General features: G+C 45.4%; 2 protein-coding genes across 9 annotated transcripts in view; one reads left to right on the top strand and one right to left on the bottom strand.

The window, feature by feature from the left end:
* st6gal2a (ST6 beta-galactosamide alpha-2,6-sialyltranferase 2a) overlaps positions 1-16,226 on the bottom strand; it is a 35,382-nt gene extending 19,156 nt beyond the window's left edge. For 3 of the 7 annotated variants that reach the window (XR_008951824.1, XR_008951830.1, XM_057041421.1), the window contains exon 1: positions 16,030-16,226. The gene's annotated coding sequence lies outside the window, so the exon portion shown is untranslated. Of the gene's footprint in view, positions 1-1,905; positions 1,930-13,103; positions 13,246-16,029 lie in introns of those variants that run through there. The other 4 variants (XM_057041598.1, XM_057041756.1, XM_057041672.1 and 1 more) reach the window with 4 other exon arrangements.
* On the top strand, positions 232-19,369 carry LOC130530605 (serine/threonine-protein kinase pim-2-like). Of its 2 annotated transcripts, XM_057041965.1 has the most exons (8): positions 16,345-17,394; positions 17,494-17,802; positions 17,913-18,007; positions 18,093-18,140; positions 18,253-18,459; positions 18,569-18,749; positions 18,831-19,019; positions 19,137-19,369. In XM_057041965.1, the coding sequence occupies exons 1-8, from the start codon at positions 17,253-17,255 to the stop codon at positions 19,253-19,255; spliced, it is 1,290 nt and encodes a 429-aa protein (XP_056897945.1). In that variant the 5' UTR covers positions 16,345-17,252; the 3' UTR covers positions 19,256-19,369. The 2 variants fall into 2 exon arrangements, with proteins under 2 accessions (XP_056898030.1, XP_056897945.1); XM_057042050.1 differs by lacking the exons at positions 16,345-17,394; positions 17,494-17,802 and adding an exon at positions 232-569.
* Positions 19,370-22,653: the final 3,284 nt, after the last annotated feature.

Genomic DNA, 22,653 nt, shown 5'->3' with positions numbered 1-22,653 from the left:
ACTTCTAATCTCTTGTTGCACCAACCACCAAGGAGCAGCTGCGGAGGAAAGCTCAGCCACTCCCCGTGCTCCTAAATCAATCGCGGGAGCAGATGAAAGACAGCGTTAATGCAGCAATCAAGCAGCTGCTCTTTCAGGACACGTTCTCTGTCATTTGCATCTGGCACTGCTGCTGGTTCTGCAGCGAGCAGGAGGAGGCACAACAGTCACATCTGTGATGAACAGGAGGAGGACTCCAATTTCCTCGTGAATCTTACAAATCAGTCAAACCCTCCCACGGCAGCGTGATAATGAAACGCTTCCTCTTCATTATCTCCTCGCTTGTTCCTCACCTTTCTCCATCCCCCACATCCGTCTGCTCTGACCTACATTGAGCCGCAGCGCTGTGCTTGCAGATGTGAGTGGAGGGCCTGCGACATGTCTGCATGCTTACCGCTTAATCCTTTAATGCTATCGCACCCACACCAGAAATCGATGGCAGTTTATAAGGCAGCTGCAGCGGAGGAGATGTGCACGTGGGAAATCTGGGGGATTGCCCTGCCGGTTAGGCTTCATGTGGAAATGTGAAGGTACGCGTGGAGGGATTATTGTTTCAGGTTTGTTGATCCGGAGCCAAAATCAGGAAGCTTTTGCAGTAAATGTTAAGCTCTGCCCACAATCTAAATGCCAAATCTTTGTGTAAACCGGATTTAAACATCAGAACTTTCAACATCAAGGTAAAACAGCAATGAAGAAATCAGAATGAGACTGAGGAGGAGTTACAGAGCAAAAATCAAGCAATATTTAGGGGCACGGTCCATTAAACATTATTATAGCAAAATGTAGTGAATTTCTAGGTGCAGCTCTAAAATAGAATAACTAAAAACAGAATTCTTTTTGTTTTGTTTACAAATTAAATACAACTACATACACTCATATAACAAAAGTTTAACTATTTAATTTATCAAGCTAAACCCATCTTTTGTTCTAGTATTTTTATTAAATTCATTCAAACGTTCATTCAAAAGTGCTTAATTATTCAGCGGTCATAGCAACCAATAACGAATAAGTGAATCAATGTATTTAATGTCATCGTCACCAAGATGGCGAGAAATAAGGCACATGAAGGTAAATATTATATAAGCTAGTTTTATCCTACACTTTCATTAGTGAGGATGAGATTGTTGTTTTCGTTTGACTGTTTCACATGTCCATCCTGTTTGCTGACGTTTGAAGACGGAGCAGCACCATCCGATGTCAGTTTCTGTTCCGCGGCCATTTATCATCACCAAGCACGCTGTGGTTTCACATGCAGACGCTGACTCTGATTGAGATCTGCCTTGTGTGTTTGCATTCAAAACAAGAGCAGACACGCCTCCGTCTGAGCTTGTAGGGACATGAAAGTGATGCAGGTCTCTATCAGCTTTATATCCATGCGAAAGCTCTGCGTTCAGCGCTGAACAAACGATCAAATATGGCCAGCGGGTTGTATTTCACATAAAAGGCTGAGTTATTTGATCAAAGTGAATGAGCTCTGCAGCAAAACCCCTCTGACCTTTAGAAGGAAGGATGTAAATTAACTCTACTATTTGAATCTAGCATTAAAACTTTGCATGTTTGCACCAGTACATTAAAAGAAATATGCAAAAGTCGAATTCAAAATCCACAAAGCAATAACTTGGCAATTATTCAGCCATAAAAGGTTAACTACAGTCAATCATACTTGTCACACTGTACTTAGCTATAATATTCCAGATTATTCACAATATATTTCTTTCCTCTGACAGATTTAGCTAAAATGTGTGAAGCAGCTTAAAATAATGACGATCTGAAATTAGCTTCATGCTGACAGCACAGAAACGAAACCTGTAATTACAGGTTTCGTTTCCAGGAATCATTTTAAAAAGGCAACTTAAAATATTTCACCTGGTAGCAACACAGCGATGGACCTGCTTCCTCTGTGACTTCATGAATACAGATTCCATGAGGTCAGAGGGATCCACTCTGCAGGTCCAGTCACATGACAGCGATCTCAGTGTGGGACCTGTCCTGTTGTTGTAAATACTGATGTTTTTGCTGCCAAGGTTGCGTGAGGCACGTGTGGACAAGCTACACTCTGTCCCGCCTGGTGCGTCAGGGAAATTTCAAGGCTGATAAAAGTGCACAGCTAAAGATGTAAAAATGCTGTACAGCCACAACATTGTGAACCTAATCTGTTGGAGGCCTTTCTATAAAAATGTGGCCTTCTATTAACTGTTACACAGTTTTGTCTTTTTCACTGAAAAAAGACCCTCAATCCTCCACAACTATGCACCGCCAGCGCCGAGACCGGCAGTTTTCAATTTACCGGATAAATGGCTGTCAATTATCTGAGTTTTTGGAGCATAAAATGCTAAATGACATGCAGGCAAGAATGACAGCCATGTCAACTTATAAACTTTTCATTTAAAGGTAAGCTCTATCATTTCGCTGCTTTTGGCACGCACAACCCAGAGATATACTGTAAATATCAGCAGACGTTAACGGTTATTCCCTGAACAGAGGGTGTAGCTCACAGTTGTTCTCTTATCTCGTTGTTTATTAACTTAACTGTTTATTCTGTGGTTAATGAAAATGTTGATTCTGATGTATTCGTCAGATGATACAAGTGTCGAGGAACGACTGAAGGTTCAGTCGTCCGGGTCAGCAAAGCACCTGATGCTTAAGTTAATAAAGAGAAAAACCAAGTACAGACGCCTCATCTTAATCTTCATGTGTCCAAAAGTGTTTCACACGGTTATGAGGATTTCAAAAATGGTCAGTATGTTCAGATATTTCCTGGGGGGTTTGTGGCCGCTGAATTTCTCTCATTGAGAGACTTTAAGGTCATATTGGCTTCAAAGGGGCACGGAGGCATGTTCATATGGTTCTGGCATAAGTTTGTCTCATTTGGAACCTGCTTGTGCTCAGTTTAGGATTTGTGGTTTTTCGGGTGATACTGGTAATTATAGCATGTGATTATTGAGCAGTTCCTGCTGTTTCATACTGTTCTGCAGTTCCGTGAGCATGTTACAAATATGCGTTTTGAAAGCTGACATCCGTATTTCTTCTGATGGTAGTCGAGAGGTGCTGATGAGGAAGGAATCTTCGTCGACACCGACTGGGTTATATGAGATGTTTATCGGAGAGAACAGTCAGGTATCTATCGGACACTGCAGTTTGACCGAGGGAGGTTTCGTGGGTCAAATGGTGAAGAGCTTACTTCGATGGCCCCTTCTTATACGGTCAGTCCAGTTATTCCCAAAAATGGGAGTAAGGCCTCATGGTACACATCCTCATGTGAAGAACAATCAGGAGCCTATGGACCCCAGTATCACCTCTTATCAGCTCCTCTCACGGGAAAGAAACAAAATATACACCTCAAACTTATGGAAAGAACAAGGGTCGCAGGACACGTGAGATCTTAAGATGGCGTCAGACTGGCTGAAAAACAAGTCGTGGCTTTACAAAGGTCACGGCCTGCAGAGAATAGAGGCACAGACTTCAGATACTACAGGTGTTGATGTGTCCGGTGTTACATCTGTTTGTGCCGCTTCAGCCAGGACCACTTGGAGCAGGGAGCACTTTCACAATTCACAAGTATTTCTAGTTCTACTAAAATACAAAGAGATAGCGCCTCCCTAATGGCTGTTGATGAGACCGTTACCCTTGGCTACCGAAGCAGCGCTTCCCTCGCCGTTCGCCACCATGACTGCTGTTATATGTGGCTCCAGCTTCCTGCCAACACGCTGCGGTGGTCTTGTAGTTGATGTTAGACACATCCTGTTTTGCTGTCTCAAGAAATCCCCTAAAAAGAGCAGCGCTCTAGCCTGCATGCACGTCCTTCGAGCATACGTGGAGGACAACCTGCTCCCCTTTCAGTGGAGGAGGTAAGGCTAGAGGATGTGTTTTTGGTGAAGGAGCACATTAATGACACACAATATGGAACTGATTAACTGATTAAATGCGGAAGCACCGGATGGGCGAGGCAGGGCTTGAGGCCATAGGCTGCACAGTCACCCGTGTTAATAAATAAACAGCAAAAAAAGGTCAATATTTCTGGATGAAAGCGTTTCAGAAAGTAGATAGCATCAATACGAGAGTTGGCACGTAATGGTAACCTTGGTTACGTGGCTACAACAGAGATGTTCATAATTCAGTGTGAGAAAAAAAAATGTAATTGTACAACTGTAACCTATTCCGTGTAGATTATAAACTCAATTCTGTGAACATTCTGGTGAGGCCAGTTAAAAAGCTTTAATATTTAAATCTTCCTCTTCCCCATTTACTCGACCGGGGTAATGTGGAGGCTGCGCTGTGTCCGAGCAGCGGGGCGACACACCCCATGACGCGCCTACTGATATGGGATGTCTGTGGTCACCCAAGCGACCGAAGAGGAAGGAGGAAGTGAAAATGTTTGGGAAGGAGAGGGAAGGTGGGAGAGTTATGGGAAAGTAGCAATAATGACATTTCAGGGTTTCTAGTTTCAGGACAGGCGTTAAGAGTTAGTTCAGTCAACTCCGAGTCAAAGTTACCCCGAGTTCATGCTTGAGGATTTAAAAAGCATTTTTAATGGAACACAGATAACATGAGTCACCATGGCAACAAGTGAAAAAAGGCCTCGATTGTCCCACTTCTCTCCAGTATAGTTGGAAATATTAAAGACTTCATATGCCGAAAGTCACGTAACTGTGCCGGTCTGTGGTTCCCTCTAGCAGGGAAAATGACTCCAGTGACACTGGAAGAGTTACAAAATATCAGATTTCAGCAGATTTCACCACTCAAAGTCCGGTAATTACGTAAACCCAGGCAGCATGTCCTAGAGCTTTGGAGTTTGCTTCCACCTACATCACGTTCTGTTGCACACGACACGGGTTTGATTTCTCTTTCACCTTCCGTTCCGCCGCTCTCTCGGCGACGGTGGGATCAGCGAGGGCTCCCTTCACGCTGCTGTGACGCCACGGGCAGCAAGGTCAGACCGGAAAAGCGCTAACTCCATTAAAGACTGATCCCACTGAGGCAGATTACACCAGCCCCGTCTCCTGCTATCCTCCTGAACCACGGACCGGCAAAAATGTCTATTTTAGCAGAAGCTCGGTGCTTCGTGCATAACCTTGAAATCCAATGAATGCTAAAGACCGTGGGGAGGCGACGTCTCTAATTCAGACCCATCGGCTGCAGAAAAACTCCAGCAGAGGGTGGACGGATGGGGGCCGCAGCATTTACTCTGTAGGAATGTAGAGACAGCGACAATATACACCCCCCCCCCACACACACACACACACACCTGGATGAGAACGTGGCAGTGCCAATTAGCCCTTCTCTTTTTCTTAACTGCGGACCGTGTGAAGCGCTCATATGTGCTGTGATTAGAGCGGCGGAGGCGTTTCATCTGAAATCAGCAGTGCAGATACGACCCTCAGGAGACGAGCGTGAGGCTCCACTCGCCACGAAAGAGCGGTCCACTCGAAAGAGCGGTCCGACGTCCGACCGGGTCGGAGTCGGACTGAAGGTAAATCTCCGGCAGCTGAAGATGGGGCCGTTACTCCACTGTAATGTGCTGGCGAGCGTCACACTCACCCAGCAGGGGTCCGATTTGTTCAACCTGAGACAGGAACAGAGGTGAAACCAAATCGATCGTCGGCTGTGCCGGAGCTGGTTAGCAACCCCGGGTTCCTACCGAGTGTGAACAGCAAGATCTTGAAAGATTTAAAAGCAGCTAAAGATGCGGTGACTGCAGGGACTGTAAAGGATCTTTATTACCGCGGCATTCCAGCGACAGATTGCGGCGAATGTAAAGCAGGCGTACGACCCATCACGTCCTTTTGTGTTTAATGAATAGTTGAATTCTGATGTGCATGTTTCACCTTTGAGTGATATTTTTTCATGGCAACAATGACGATAAATCCCTAAAAAAAACCCTGAAGTTGCCTTAAGATGAAACAGCATTTTTATTCTAAGAATAGCTAAACGCAGCCAGCAAACATATGGCTCTGGAAAATGGGACTCATCCCGACCTCTGAAGAACATCCCACCCTGATAAATCACAGGAGGCCGCGGTTCTTGATGACAGGCTTTCACGGTGCCCTGCCCGGAGCAGACTGCCAGGTCCCGTGACGGAAATGTAGCTCCGCTGCTCACATTATAGCCCATAAATACAGCCAGGAGCGCTGACGCCCACATGCAGGCAGCCGCTGATGTGAGAAGGTTCCGCTTAAAGCCCATTCTGCCGTCTCTCCTCTCTCGCTTGCGGAGGCTGAACAGACCTAACAATGCCTGCACCATCGGCTTGTCTCACCCTCTCACAACAACAGGAGCCATCTCACGCCGTTTGGCTCTCCAGAGGAGCTAAATTTACCATCTTTTGAAAGCGCTCGCTCACCCATCTTTACACAGAAGGAACAGAGGTTAGCGGGTCTTAAATATAAAACTCTTCGCACTGTGATGACCAGCGTTATGTTTGATGGGAGAACAAGCAGACTAATCTAAAGCTGCATTGCCATTTTCAGCCAGATTAACCTCACTATAATCTGTTCAAACTCTGGACCGTCCCCTCTAAACACAGATTAAGATTAGCAGTTTATCAGATTTATGGTGACAAATATGAATAAAAGGCCACAAGAGCTTCCCAAGACTTCCATGTGAAGGAGGATTCAACACAGAGCAGGAAAACATGTGTCTGCACTCTCGGGCGTCCGAGCAACTCCTCAGAGGAAGGAGTGTGTCTCCATGATTCACAGGCCCAGATGACCATATGTTTCCCATGGAGGCGTCGTGCCCTCCGAGGCCTCACACATCAGGTCCAGACTTCAGGTTACAGCTGCTCTTCATGACTCCAGAGCTCCTTTTGAAGAATGACCTCCGACAACTGCTGCTCTGGCCGCTTCCACCACATCTGAAATTACACCTTCCCAGACTGCCCGACCCAGGCAATCTGTCCTCCGCGCTGCACTACGGCGCACCTCCTCGCAGAGGTCGAGGAAGGATAAAAATACGGCTTTAACCAAATGTTGGGATTAAGTACACAAAAAAAGGAGCTTCCCTCTATTTTAACTCGTCAGTGTGGTGAGCAGCTCGGAGCTAGGAGTCAGGCAAATATCAGGGTAGCTGCTTCATCTGCGTCCAAATGGGTAACTAAAGATTGTAAAAAAGAAAATACAAGAAGGCTTCCACGAATGAGGCCAACCCTCTGGTGATAGCTTTATTTCCCCCCACAGGTACAACCACATCCTGGGGAACAGGAAGTGATTCTGCAATGTTAAATTCTACCTAATGTCAGTGACGGTAATTCACTGCAGGTATGCTGACCCTCGGTTGTTTATTTTATATATCTTAATCAGTGTGATTCCAGTTTCTGAACAACCACTCACATGGTTACACAGAATAAACAATCAAGATAAATAAATGGCTCACATTTGCTCAAAAGAGCAACTTTGCAAGGATAATGTGCTGACAGAAGCAGAGGAAAGCTTTATAAATAAAAAGTCTAATTAGAATTCCAATTAAATTGGCTGGCTCTAGGAATGACATTTAAAACACACTTTTAATTGGTTCTTAGCTCCAGTGTAGCATGAGTATATCATGTACGGTGCTTCTCTATTATTCCGATTAAAGCTAAAGGTTTACTTAAATCTTTACCTTGCGTCACTTCCTGTCTCCTCTATCGTTCGTTGGTTGCATTGTGCACGGGGTGCCGTATTCACTTAATATTGAACACTTGGTGTGTTGTATTCACTTAATATTGAACACTTGGTGTGTTGTATTCACTTTACTTAAAATTTTAAACACTTGAGACATTCTAGTCACCCGATATCAACAGTGAGAAACAACCCATATTAAACAAATACAGGGCTTCGCCGATCACTAGCGTTAGCATGGCCTCACCGTCTGTTTCACCCGGTGTCTTTGTCTGTTCAGAGTGCGAAATGTTTAGTTACTCCTCTGCCTCCCTTAGTGAAGGGAATAGGTGCAGAAAGTGTAGTTTATTTATGGCTGTGGAGGCAAGACTTAGCGAGCTTGAGACGCGGTTCCGCAGTTTGGAGTTAGCTGGAGTTGCGTCATGTAGCCAGGGTAAGCTAGCTGCTGCGGAGCCGCCTAGCGTAGCTACAGCTAGCGGTCCCCCGGCAGCAGCCGACCAGCCGGCTAGCCAGGGCGGCTGGGTGGAAGCGTAGCCCAAAACAAAGGCCCGCGGTGCACCACCAACCGCTTCGCGTGGCTAACCGCTTTTCCCCACTCGGCGACACACCCGCTGAGAAACCGACCCTGGTAATTGGCGACTCTGTTTTGCGCCACGTGAAGCCGACTCCAGCGACCACAGTTAGGTGCATTCCGGGGGCCAGAGCATCGGAGCCAACGACACCCGGCTTCGTCAGTCGGAGGTCACTAAAATTAACTTGAAGTCGGTGTGTAACTACGCAAAAACGATGTCGGACTCCGTAGCATTCTCTGGTCCCCTCCCCAATCTGGCCAGCGATGAGATGTTTAGCCGCATGTCATCGCTTCGTCGCTGGCTGTCACGGTGGTGCCCCGATAACCAGGTGGCCTTTATAGACAATTGGAGCACCTTTTGGGGAAAACCTGGTCTGATTAGGAGAGACGGTGTCCATCCCACGCGAGATGGTGCTTCTCTCATTTCTAGTAATCTGGCTAATTTTATTAGACCCAAAGTGACCTGACAATCCAGGGTCCAGACCAGGATGCAGAGTTGTAGTCTTACACACCTCTCTGCTGCTTCCTTAGAACCCTCACCCACCAACAATAACATATTTAACACTATAGAGGTAGTCTCTGTTCCACGGTTAAAAGTTCACCAAGCACAGAGTGGGGGAGCGGTCAATCACCAAAATCTTATTAAAATTAATACTGAAGCACAAGTTGCAGAAACTAATATCACAATTAAGTGTGGACTGTTAAATATTAGATCTCTTTTGTGTAAATCCCTGTTAGTGCACGACCTGATAGCGGATCATCACATTGATTTATTTTGTCTTACTGAGACCTGGCTTCAGGAGGAGGAGTATGTGAGCTTAAATGAATCTACTCCTCCTAGCCATCTTAATTATCATATTCCAGGTGTTACTGGTCGAGGAGGGGGAGTGGCAGCAATCTATCACTTCAAGTTATTAATTAATCCCAGACCAAAACATAGCTTCAGTTCATTTGAAAGCCTGACTCTTGGCATCACTCATCTGAACTGGAGGACAGAAAAGCCACTTCTGTTTGTAGTTGTATATCGGCCCCCTGCTGGGCCACATTCAGAGTTCCTGTCTGAGTTCTCTGATTTCTTATCTGACTTGGTCCTTAGAACGGACAAAGTCATTATCATTGGAGACTTTAATATCCATATCGACGTTATAAATGACAGCTTTAGAAATGGCTTCATTTCATTACTTGAGTCAGTTGGTTTCCTCCAGCAGATAAACCAACCAACTCACAGCTTTAACCACACCCTAGATCTAGTTCTGACTTATGGTGTTGAGGTAGAACATGTGTCAGTGTTCCCTCAGAACCCAGTCCTGTCAGACCATTCTTTGATCACTTTTACATTTATGATTAAGGATTCTTCTATGCTCAGAGCTCAGTCTTACTATAGCAGATGTCTTTCAGATAATGCTGTAGCTAAGTTTAAGGAAGTGATCCCTGTGCTGATCCCAGGACCACCGTGTGTTTCCCCAGGGATCAATCATTATAATCTTAGCCCTGCTGAGGTTGACTCTATTGCTGAAGGTGCAGCAACCTCACTGAGAATCACGCTTGATTCTGTTGCCCCCCTGAAAAAGAAAATAGTAAATCAGAGGAGGTGTGCCCCCTGGTATAATTCACATATCAGGACCCTCAAGCAGAAAGTGCAAAGACTGGAATGGAAGTGGCATTCTTGTAAAATAGACAGCTACCATGTAGCCTGGAAAGACTGTCTATTAGTTTACAAAAAGGCCCTTCGCAAGGCTAGAACAGCTTATTTTTCTTCTTTGATTGAGGAAAATAAGAACAACCCCAGGTTTCTTTTCAGCACTGTGGCCAAATTAACCAAGAGTCACAGTGTTTTAGATCCACGTATCCCTTCTTCCCTTAGTGGTGAAGACTTCATGAGCTTCTTCACTGATAAAGTTCTAGCTATCAGAGAGAAAGCTAACCAGGCCATCCCAACAACTGGACCATCACCAGATGTGCCGACTGTGGGAACATACAGGGTCTCCAACGAGCCCTTAAGCTCCTTCAGCCCTATATATTTTTCTGAGGCGTCATCGCTAATTCAGAAATCCAAGACCACCACGTGTCTCTTAGATCCCATCCCAACACACCTGTTGAAGGATGTTTTACCATTGATAGGCAGTTCTATCCTGGACCAGATCAATGGTTCTTTAGTGTCAGGTTATGTACCCCGGTCCTACAAGGTGGCAGTGATTAAGCCGTTGCTTAAAAAACCATCACTGGATCCCGATGTCTTAGCAAATTATAGGCCAATATCCAAGGTAGTTTTCTCTGTCAACTGGACTGGGTTTCTTCTCTTGAAGACGTTTCGCCTTCTATCCAGAAGGCTTCTTCAGTTCTGAAATCGCTGGGGAGAGAGCTTGAAAATATAGCTCCTGTGGACCATTTGCATGCTAATGATCCGGGTGGTCACCTGGATCGAGGATATGCCCTGGCTCCCTGGTTGTTGACACCACTGACCAACCCTCAGACTCCACAGGGAGTTTTATTCAATCAGATGCATGCGCGCAGTCGCTCCACCATTGAACGCACCATCGGCATGTTAAAGGGGCGCTGGATGTGTTTGGACACAGAGCCACAACTGAGGATGTGCGTCCTGACGCAATGATGGGGCCAGACTGCAGGCACGCAGTTCACGTTCGAGCGCGATTAATTGCCCGTTTGTGAATAAAATGCATTATTGTCACAATCCGAGCACAGCTTTTACACGTTTATTTTTTTTACATTCTTCTTTTTTTTTTACATTCTCGTTGATTTCTTTAAGCGTGTTGGCTATAGTCATCAGGGTTGAGGCAATTTTATCAAGCGTGTTAGCCATCCTTTCTTGATTGTTCAACACGGCGTCAGAAATCAGGCGTGGAGAGGCAAGCTTTGGGCATTTCGCTTTGGGCATTTGGCTGCTTTTTGCTCTGTCTACAGGGTCCTGCTGCAGTTCCTTTTATGGGCATTAGTGGGCGGTGACTTATGCTAATCGTATGTTAATTAGACTCACCTGGCACGCGCTTTCAATTTACGAACAGATGGCATTCATCAATCTAAGAACACAGCTGCGAACAATTCTGGGGCTTACGAACGCGTTGATGAATCCGACGTAGGGTTTTCTTAAAAAACTTCTTAATAACAAGTTAAGAAAGAATCTAAGAAGATTCTTAAGAACATATTGGTGAATCTGGCCCATTATTCGGCAGCATGGGATAAATTTTCATTGTTATGCTGATGACACTCAGCTCTATTTATCCATGAAACCCGAGGAGACAGAGAAGTTAGTGAAGCTCCAGACCTGTCTTAAAGACATAAAGTCCTGGATGTCTTCAAATTTCCTCCTCCTTAACCCAGGAAAAACTGAGGTCATGGTGTTTGGTCCTGAACCTCTCAGGGATAGATTAGATCACATGATCACTCTAGATGGTATCTCATTAACATCTAGTCTCTCTGTGAGGAATCTAGGAGTAACTTTTGATCAAAATCTCTCCTTCAACTCACACATTAAATTAGTCTCTAGAAGTGCCTTTTTTCACTTGAGGAACATCACAAAGATTAGGAAGCTACTGATGCAGCCTGATGCTGAAAAGTTAGTCCATGCATTCGTTACTTCCAGGCTGGACTACTGTAACTCTTTATTATCAGGGTGTCCAAACAACTCTTTAAGAAGCCTCCAGTTGATCCAAAATGCTGCAGCCAGAGTTCTGACAGGTATTGACAAAAGAGATCACATTACTCCTGTACTGGCGTCGCTTCATTGGCTGCCCGTTAAATTTAGAATAATTTTTAAAACCCTTCTTTTGACCTACAAGGTCCTCAGAGGCCTAGCTCCATCCTACCTGGAGGAGCTAGTGATACCTTACCAGCCCAATAGACCGCTCCACTCTCAGAATGCTGGTCTACTTGTGGTTCCCAGAGTTTCCAGGAGTAGAATGGGGGGCCGAGCATTTAGCTACCAGGCCCCCCTGCTATGGAACCAGCTCCCTGTCCAGGTACGGGAGGCTGACTCCATCGCTACTTTTAAGATCAGACTCAAAACCTACCTCTTTGAAAAAGCTTATTGTTACTAATTCAGTAGTTCCAGTTTCTATCATAGACAGACAAATTATCATACCTAGGGGTCGTCTAATCGTTAGGTCACATCTTAGTTATGCTGTTATAGGCCAAGGCTGCCGGGGTCCGGAAACATGATCACCTGACAGGCCTCTGTCACTCCACTGGGTCATGGTTTCCTTTCCTCTCCTTTCCTCTCCTCATCAAGCAGACTAGTTATGCTGATTCTTGTGTAGTTTTTCTGCTTCTCCCCCCCCCCTCTATTTATTTACAGGTATCGCCGCCCTCGGAGCTGCATAATGACCTACGGCCCCGCTGAAGTGATTGTGCATCATATTTTTTGTGTGTGTTTCTGTGCTCTGTGCCTCTCCTCTCCTCTCCCTCTCCTCTCCTCTCCCCCTCCTTCTCCTTTTCCTCTCCCTCTCCTCTTCTTTCCTCTCCTCTTTCCCCTCCTCCTCCTTCTCCTCTCCTCTACCTCCCCTCCACTCTACTTCTCCTCTCCTCTACCCCTCTCCTCTCCTACCCATCCTATCCTCTACCTGTCCTCCCCCTTCTCCTCTCTCTTTACCCAGCCGGCCATCAGCAGGAGGGCCCCCCTACATGAGCCTGGTCCTGCTCAAGGTTTCTTCCTGTTAAAGGGGAGTTTTTCCTTGCCACTGTTGCTTGTCTGGGGTCAGGCCCTGGGATTCTGGAAAGCGCCTTGAAACAATTTTGATTGTATAAGACGCTATATAAATAAAGATTGATTGATTGATTGATAGTTAGTCCAGACGTGGCTCACACGTCCCTCATACTTGTCTAACACACACACACACACGCATACACACACAGAACATTAGCACCTAGCAGCTAACACCTACCAAGAGACTGTTCTGACTTCCATCCTGGTCCTCTGGGAAGATTTGGAACTTTGCTTTCATTGGACATTGAACTGGCTGCCTCTTTACTTGACAAATAAAATGCTACATACCTGCCACATATACCAGCAGTGAATCACCAAGAACAACAGCAGGTGGCGCTAGTCCAGCAACTCGTCACAACGCTCATAATCTGAATGACATGAGAGATACTGAGAGGCCACCAGAGGAAAACCTGGTGTCTTTATTCAATTAATTTGCATAAATTTCATCGGCCCCATCAGTTCCAGCTCACTCCGCCTGTGTCCTGCTGATACAGTGTTGGAATCTTTCTGTAGCTGATAACAGCGACTAGCAGCCTAAACACACCCCACCCCACTTTGAGCAGTGCTGGTCCAAACTGTGCTGCACTGAAGTGAACCGTAGTGCTACTGTGGTTAAGCTGGAGACACGCCCCCCCCCCAGAAAGATATTCCCACTGAAGTCTGCAGAAACCAAAGAAATCGTTAAAACAGAAAGTTGCATTTGCGTCAACCACAGCTTGGTGAAGTACTAAACGTCTCCCTATCAGCAGCTTTCAGATATTTTAGCGGGTATTCTACTGAAAAGTCCCTCGGTTTATCGGGTAAAACACATTGTTGCTTGGCCAAAGAGCAATTATGAACAGCAGAGAAAATAAGACATCCTCCTAAATAATGAACGCCCAGCTTGCTACTGCTGCTTAGCAATTCTCCGAAAGCACAAAACATTCAACATGGACACTGAATTTGAATGTGCTCACCATTCAGTGTGTCACGTGCACTCTGCTGATTTGGATTAGAAATTCCAGCAGAATACTGCTGGCAGGAGTGACGGGAATAGTAGCACCAAGTGTCTGGATCCAACTGTATTTCTGTGGATGTTCTGGGAGCAGCAACAATAGCAAACTTGCAAAATTTGATCACTAAATGCAAGAGATTAAATGATGAATGCTGCCGTTATTCATTAAAGACTAAATATCTGACAGTGCTCGGATATTCTGGAATGTTTTAATTCATTTATTTATTCATAGTAAGAAAAATCAAAAGGATAATAATGGTAGAATATGACGTTCCCGTTAACTGAGCGCCACATTGTGCACGCACACGTCATCCTTCCGCCATTCTCCTCACAGTGACACAAAAATACGAGAAAATATGCTTTGCATGGAAAATAGCTTCAAGCCTTCATTCAATATGGAGCTGTGGAGAGGATAAAACTGGAATTCTGCTTCAGTGCACACAATGACTGCAGCTCTTTGTCACACCTGTACACACATTTAATATTCAGCTGCAGATTCCTCCCCAAATACACACACACACACACACACAAGTTGGATTTGCACCTCTTTGGCACACGAGCCTCCTAATGTGCGATCAGATCAGAACTCCGGCGAGTGTTGTCACATCTCTGATCAATTATCATGCATCATCCGTCGGCAGCAGCCGGCAAATCCAACTTTCAAAGACTGGACGAAGGTGCAGATTTCAAGCAGAATGTTGTGACCATTTCAAGCCGTATCAGAACTGAGACAGTTTAACTGTTTGGCAGGTTTTTTAAGGTGGTGGCCGCAATTACACAACCTGCAAAAGCAATAACGGCAGCATTGCTCACACTTCCTCACACGTCAGTGGCGGTTTCTGCGGCTGCATTTATCAGGAATTCATCAGGACATTGTCAGACTGCATCAGTGTGTATCTGCAGCTGTGCTGAGGCGGGTCAAAAGACCCCTCCACGTGAACTTTTGAGTTAAGCACAATGCCTGAACACAAATATTCAGCATCTGCACCAACAAAATGACTTAATCCAACGCCGTGTCACAATGACCCGGAGGGACTTCGTACTTTCCTACAGTTTAGAGGAAAAACCAGCTCGCTGCCTTGGATCCCCCTGGAAACCCAGTCCTGGCTGCTGATGAAGGTGATGTGCTGACATTGAGCTTGTCCTGACACATGCTTTCACATGCCACTGATATCAGGAAATGTGCAGAGTGTCAAAATAAAAGGAAATGACCCTGCTGAGAGTGCCACGGACGTGCGCTTTATTATGATGGTGGGCTTTGTTTGCACGAGTTTGTTTCCGCGTGAAGGCCTGAATTCTTTCACCAGCTCCAGGAAGGTGAAGGCACTTGGATGACAATCTGGGATTAAGACAAACCAGCAGGAGCAGAAACTGAGATGACACCAGAAGATCATTCAATCATCTTAAATGATTAAAAGCTGCAGTTGAAACGCCGGTGCCTTTATTATGAGATGTGCTAAGGTTTGAGTTCAAAACAAGTAAGGAACTTTAAAGCCCGATACAATGTTAAATCATCGGACTATCAAAATAAAAGCTCCCATTACAGAAAGGGAACAGCCTTTTCGGGGAGTTTAGACGCGCAGACTGCTGCTGAGCTCTGCTCTTTATTGTTTTGAGGTGATGGCGTGTGCAGGATGCAGTTTAATAAGAACTTGTCAGTAAAACGATGAGGCTGTGCTGCATCTTTAAGTTGTGAAGCAGCGTGCAGGCCTGGCTGCTCTCAATGAACTCAGTTTGTGCAAAAGCTGGTTGCTTTTGTTTTTATTTAAAAGGGACGCGGCCAAACACAATGAAGTCCGACCAACGTGTCAAAAACACACCTGTTTCTGGAATCGTTTCTGTTGTTTTGGAGCTCGAAAAGCCGCCACATTGCACGAGCAGCAATTTAAAACGCACTTCCCATCGCGAAACCAGTGCTGCTCCTGGCCGAAGACGTGCAAGAGACAAAGGACAATCTCCACATTTTCTGACCAAGTTGAATCTAAATTAGCCATCTGCATCGGCAGGGTTCTCGCCGAACGTTGTGCGTGCAGCACCGCGTCCTGCACAAAGCGGCGATCGCAGATCCGCACAAAGAAAAAAAACCAAAATGCAACGAACAAATCCTCACCTACAAACTGTCGCTGCCGGTTGGATGTTGATGGTGACCGGTGGTCCATTTTGCTTCTGTTGCACAGCACGCATGTGGCTCGGTTTGCTCACGGAGAACACGCATCCGCTGCCGCCACCCCAACACGCCGATGGGCTGTGCTGAGCGCCCCGCTGTTGCTGCCCTTTTTCTCTCATCCACCTCTGGGGAGGGGGGGGGGGGGGGGGGGGCGGAGACAAGAGACGGATCGACGATTTTTCCTTTTGAGACATCTTGGGTTTACCCAAAAAAAAGTTTATCATGTTCTCTTGTCCTGTCTCATCCTGCCTATAATGACTGTTCGATCAATAATAGACACGCAAAATGTCTGTGTAGATTCTCAATCATCCAGGTCATAGTTACCCAAGGAGGATTCCCCCAAAAACATGACATACCAGTTCAGTTTGAACCAAGCAACACACACTGACAGAGGCTGGTCCACCTGAAAGACAAGACACCAAGACATAAACAAAGTAATGTTGTTTATGCTGTACAGTTCCAGGAGGAATGCAAGGAACTGTACATTGGTGAAACCAAACAACCTCTCCACAGAAGAATGGCACAACACAGACGTGCCACCTCTTCAGGTCAGGACTCAGCAGTCCACTTACATCTAAAGGAGAGCGGGCACTCCTTTGAGGACAGCCAAGTATGGGTACTGGCCAGAGAAGACTGCTGGTTTGAGAGGGGGGTCAAGGAAGCCATCCATGTCAAATTGGAAAAGCCATCCTTAAACAGAGGTGGAGGGCTAGGGGTGGGCTGTCACCCACATACAATGGTCCTCCACTCCTTCCAACAAACCAAACGTTCACACCATTCCAGGAGACCTGGTGACTCATATCCATGTGAGCCAGCAGACAAAGGGGAGAGACCTCAACTGGAATTAGGTGAACGACCCTACCAACAATTCTTAGGTGACCACCCAGATCATTAGCATGCTAATGGTCCACAGGGGCTATATTTTCAAGCTCTGTCCCAAGCGAGTTCAGAACTGAAGAAGCCTTCTGGATAGAAGGTGAAACATCTTCAAAAGACAAGAAGAACAGTCCAGTTGACAATGAAAACTACCTTGAATAGACAACGAAAACACGATGGGTGGGATCAAAGCATAAAGACATTGTTCAGAGTCAAAACTTTAAAGAAACACCAAAGCCACTTTCAAAGATATACACGAATACGTCAAAGCCAAGATTAAAGCCAATGGCATGAAACAAAAAGGTATAGTCAACAAAGTTCCTCTGCTAAATATACTAACAAATTGTTCAACATTGGCTATTGAGTTGTGGTACAAAGCAGAAATGGGCGTCTCTTCCAATAAACGCAAACATGAGGAATCCTCAAAATCAGGTGACTACACCATCAGAGAAGCCACATCCATGTTTTTCATGCTGGCCTGATTCATTGAATAGAAAAGTTTAAAGCAGACTGGTTTTACCTCACAATCAGAGAACAGCACCAGTCCATCCACCAGCGCAGGGGACCACGGTAGGGTGGTGAGCAAAAAGAGGAAGGTCAGCTCTGAGTGCAGGCGAACGGCAGCACACAGAACAGTTTGCAGCGAACCCACTCCTCGAGTGGGACTGAAGGAGGCGTCAAACCTGGGCAGAAAACGAAAGGCCCAGTCAGACCCAGAAGCTCTCAGGAAGAGACAGAAGACGGAATCAGTGACGGTTCCCCATAATGTGTCCCCTTTTCCTGAGCTGCAGCCATCAACTATATCAAAGACCAAGCATGTCTTGGTGCCCATCAGCAGAGGTGAGCTTATTGTGGAGGGTGTGTGTGTGTGTGTGTGTGTGTGTGTGTGTGTGTGTGTGTGTGTGTGTGTGTGTGTGTGCAATAAGGCTGTAGTAAATCTGTGTTTGCAGAAGAATATCAGAAACAGTACATAGAAGTTGACCAGCTGGGAGAAGGAGGTTTTGGAACAGTGTATTCTGGTTATAGAAGGGACGATTTATTTCCAGTAAGTATTTTTATTTGAATCACACCAAACACACACATACACATAATCGTCACTGCTCTCCTTGACACATGATTCTTTCCTGCAGGTGGCAATCAAGCACATTGATAAAGACTTGGTCAAATACCAGCCAGTGGTAAGGCTAACTTTGATCCTACCATCAGCTGTTGAGCTCAGTGTGGAGCTGTTCCTTTTTCATTGCTGACCAGCAGTAAACACAGACGAGCATGTTGTGTTCCTCTCTTCAGGTGATAAACGGTGAGCTCCACTGCGTCCCACTGGAGATGGTACTGATGGCGATGACAGCAGGGGACTCTGTAGGGGAAAATGCCGTCATATCCCCATTAGCATGGACCAGCATTGATGATGAAGTCCTACTGATAATGGAGAGGCCAGAGTATTGCATGGACCTGTTGGAGTATGACGAAGGCCAAATAGACGAAGGCCTGGCTAAGGTAATAACGCTAGTTCGTGATCGTGCTACGGTGGACCACCTCCCACTGCTGCAGAGCTGGGTCTGATAATATCTTTGGATGTTCGTTAACTCTTCTTTCTGTCCATCAGGAATTCATGAGGCAGCTGGTGGAAGCTGCAATTCAAATCCATATGGCAGGCGTGTTCCACCGTGATTTCAAACTAGAAAACATACTGATTCAAGACGATGAAGCTCGGCTCATTCCTCGAGTGCGCGTCATCGACTTTGGTTGTGGCTGTTTTGTGACGCCGGGATATCGCGGCTACGTCGGTACGGCTGAACTCATGCTGATGTCTGATTGAGAGATTTTCAGTGGACACTTTAATTCAAAAGCTTTTTCTTTCCTCACAGGAACCTCTTGCTATGAGCCTCCAGAGTTTAACCACCGGGGAACCTATGAAGCTGGCCCGACCACCGTCTGGCAACTCGGCTGCATCCTCCTCCAACTACTTAGTGAAAAAACTGACTTGTTCACAACAGGGATGCAGCACTGCGAAAATTTCCTTACCCAGACCATAATGGAGTTGAAAGTGTCTGAAGGTAAAAAGATGCTACTGCTTCTTTTCTTTATTAATATTTTGCAATTGTCTGAACCTGTAATTAATGAATGCAGCTTTTGTGATAAAGGTCACTTTTCTCTCCGTCTACCCTCCTCAGACTGTAAGAAGTTTTTGATGAGCTGTTTCCTTTTCAACCCGGATCAGCGTATTACCCTGGAACAGATGAGGTGCCACCCATGGTTCTGTTCAAGTGTTCCGCCAGAAGCGCAGCTCTGAGGTTATTTGACAGCCGATGTCCCTCTTTTTTACTGTAATTTTAAGGAAATGTGAACCTTACAATGATATGTAACCCTTTATCACTACTGCCTAAATAAACACACTATTATCCTACTATTATCCTACAATATCTGAGAAAATGACTGGTGTCTGGTCTCTGCTTTGTTTCTAAGTAACTATTTCTATTATACACCCAGCCCAGATGGGCCAACATGGGGACCATGTGGTGGACTTGGGGCTGGGGGAATGCTTTTAGAGGTTGCTCAATAAATGTTACCCATGTTTTGGTGTCGAACTGCTGAAAAAAACAAGTCTTCCAAGTCTGAGGCTCTGATCCAAAAGAAACCCAGGTGGCCTTGACAGACATTAATTTAGTGTAACTTTTAACAACACGTTTTTGTCCCTGTCTTCATCACGTCCTGTTTTATTTTGAAGTCTGGTGGGTGTCCTCCGCATCTTCCTGACAAGTCTTCCTCCTGTGTAATTGGCTAATGTCTCTGTCTCGTCTCCCTCCACCTCCTCTTTTTGAGCCGTTTCTCCCCCCTTCAGTCTCGGATCATCTTGTTATATGTGATCGGTCCAGCAATATTTCCTTACTTCTCAGTGTTTGATCAGCATTCTGTTTTTGATCTCAGAGCCTGCCTGGTTATCTGTCGAACTGGTTTTTGGATTTGGACTCTGTGACTGTGTCCAAGTCTTTGAGTACTGAGCCTGATGGCTTCTACTGAGCATCTGTGCTGCACAACAGATGTACAGCAAGGGACAACTGAAATTGAACGGGAAACTGAAGCCTCTACTTTAGGTGGAGGGAAACCGTTACTCGTATTCAAATATCAACCGTTCTCATCTGTGTGTGTGTGGGGGGGGGGGGGGGGGATGCGTGCATGGTTTGTGTGCTGCTCTCTTAATTGCCTCATCAGTAAATGTCAAATGGCCATCCAGATTTATTCATCTGTTCATGCTCTATCAGATGCAGCACTGCATGCTGCTGCTACAGCCCGATGTGCAAATGAATAATAAATCACAGCACAAAGAGGTCTCAGCAGCTGCCCGCGTGAACTACAAGTGATAGGAGAGTACATTTGTGTGTCTTTTGTAGCGTCTCTAACCACAAGAACAATAAAGAATTTTTAACCACCTTCTCACATAGTGACACTGTCCCAATTTGAACATTTACGATTGTATCCACAATCATACTACTAGATGTGTTATTCCTTTTAAACACAGACTGTTCTCTCTGTTTAAAATGGGGCTGAGAAACACTGTGTTTGGAAGCAGATGAGTCGCCCTGATTCACTGAAAAAAAAGGAAGTGGCTCTCTGGCACGTCACGGCTTGTGCACTGAAGCGCTGCCTTCAGTTGTATCAATAGGCCCCCAGCAGGTGAGGTGCTCTTTGTGGAGTGCCCGGTGGTGGCGCTTATCTTCCTTTTCCAGGTGTGTCAGTCAGCCACACTTCATCTTGCTGCTGCCTTTGTAAAGGCTGACTGGAAGTGTTTTTAAAATGTGAGGAAATGGGCTTGAGGCTGGACGTGACAGGTTTTTACACTGCATGTGTGCTCCACCTGCATGTTTTCCTTTGTGCCGAGTGTTCTGGATGTTTTTTCCCTCTCTCAGTACTGAGTAGCTCACTATAGCCTGTTGCTGACAACGAAAAAAATTTAAAAAAACATTCATTTACAGGCGTTGCGTCATTTTTCTCTCTCTCTGATGAAATATGCAATATTTCCGGAACTATTCAGATGTTTACTCTTGAAGAGCATTAAGAAAAGCCAGTGCGCTCTATTACGCATGTATTAAAGGCTTTCACCTGGTTTAAATCCAATTCCAGCCGCGCTGCACTTGTCACCACACTGGTGACCATAATGGAGAATTATAACTGTGACTGAGCTGATTCCTGCAGCAGTCAGAGCTAAAAGCATATCACAACATCAGGCTGTCTTTCTGATCAGCCCCGCTTTGTTGTCGCTCCCCACTAATTGTGGTCATTAACAAAGCTGCAAGAGCATGGCGGTTTCCATGGCAACGTGGCGACATGCCTGGGTGTTTTTCAAGCCTTGAGTATCCTGGTCATTTCATGCCATCTGTTTCCTCTAATCACAGTCGGCTATCACTAGTGGTTTGATAAATACCATAGTTAACGTTTCACTGGAGTCGATCAGGCCTAATGGGACTGTTCACCGGAACAAAAATTTAAACAAACGCATTCCTCCCTACAGAATGGCAGGAGAGATTAAGGGAGTAACGTGACAAATGTTACACAATCTGCAGCGAATTATTAAATCTATTGAGCTCAGACAGGATAAAGGAAACAACGCCTGAGACTTTTGCTGAAATGTCCGTGTCTAGTATTAGTATTTGTGCCCTATATGGCATCATTTTGTAAGAGAAAGCTGAGCTATAGAAGCAGGAGATAACAATGACGATCAAAGAGAAGAAATAGGACAGAACTATGCTAAATATAATTAATTATTGATGCTAAATACATTACATTACATTCACCATTATATAAGACAAAAACCTACCTGACCTAGAACTGGTGCCAGTTAAGTGTTGCTTTCACCACCTATTAACAATATCTGTTGTGGTTACGAAAGTGTAACCCTATGCTAATGCTAGTGTAGCACCGAGCTACCTGCAAACAACAATAAACAGAATGCATTTGCACTATTAGGCTAGATTGCCAACTAGAGGCACCTGTCTGGCCGAGCTGGGGGTGGGTACTGCTTCACATTCTTTCATTTTGAACAACAAGATAAATCTCTGAGCAGCAACATCCCCCATAACATCTCATTACAACTCAGCTTTTAATACCATTGTTCCCAACACAAGCTGGTTCTGTCCACAACAGATGTACAGCAAGGGACAACTGAAATTGAACGATTCATGAATGCGTGTGTGTGTGTGTGTGCGCGTGTGTGTGTGTGTGTGTGTGTGTGTGTGTGTGTGTGTGTGCGTGTGTGTGTGTTGGGCGTGTGTGTGTGTGTGTTGGGCGTGTCTGAAATAACAGTAGAGCAGAACATGGTGGAGTTGATGCCTGTTGTTTGATTAAAGCCTCTACTTTAGGTGGAGGGAAACTGTTACTCGTCCCATTACAGCTCAACTTTTAATACCATTGTTCCCAGCACAAGCTGGTTCTGTCCATAGACACAAACTGGTCCTCCAAATCTTCCTGATGTTGACACTCTGGAGCGAAGCAAGGGAATTTGTTGATGACAGGGAGACCAAAGAGACAGAAGCAACACTACAATGAGACAAAGGAACACCATCAAACTCCTGAATCTAATTATCTATGAGATGTGAAAGTCCTCATAACAATTCATCCATACAATATGGAAATTGCAAACATTAAAGCTAAACAAACAGAGAGCAAAACTTCCAGAGGAATGCAAACATTAAT

The sequence above is a fragment of the Takifugu flavidus genome, chromosome 1, assembly GCF_003711565.1.
Source record: "Takifugu flavidus isolate HTHZ2018 chromosome 1, ASM371156v2, whole genome shotgun sequence".
NCBI lineage: Eukaryota > Metazoa > Chordata > Actinopteri > Tetraodontiformes > Tetraodontidae > Takifugu > Takifugu flavidus.
Note: the sequence above shows the minus strand (reverse complement) of the source record. Positions and strands in the feature narration are given on the sequence as shown.

What these genes read in the sequence shown, in the direction of transcription:
- LOC130530605 (XM_057041965.1), top strand. Translation starts at nt 17,253, where the DNA reads ATGAAACAAAAAGGTATAGTCAACAAAGTTCCTCTGCTAAATATACTA. An exon ending in CTTGGTGCCCATCAGCAGAG is followed by an intron (nt 17,803 to 17,912) that starts GTGAGCTTATTG and finishes CTGTGTTTGCAG; the next exon opens with AAGAATATCAGAAACAGTAC. An exon ending in GAAGGGACGATTTATTTCCA is followed by an intron (nt 18,008 to 18,092) that starts GTAAGTATTTTT and finishes TCTTTCCTGCAG; the next exon opens with GTGGCAATCAAGCACATTGA.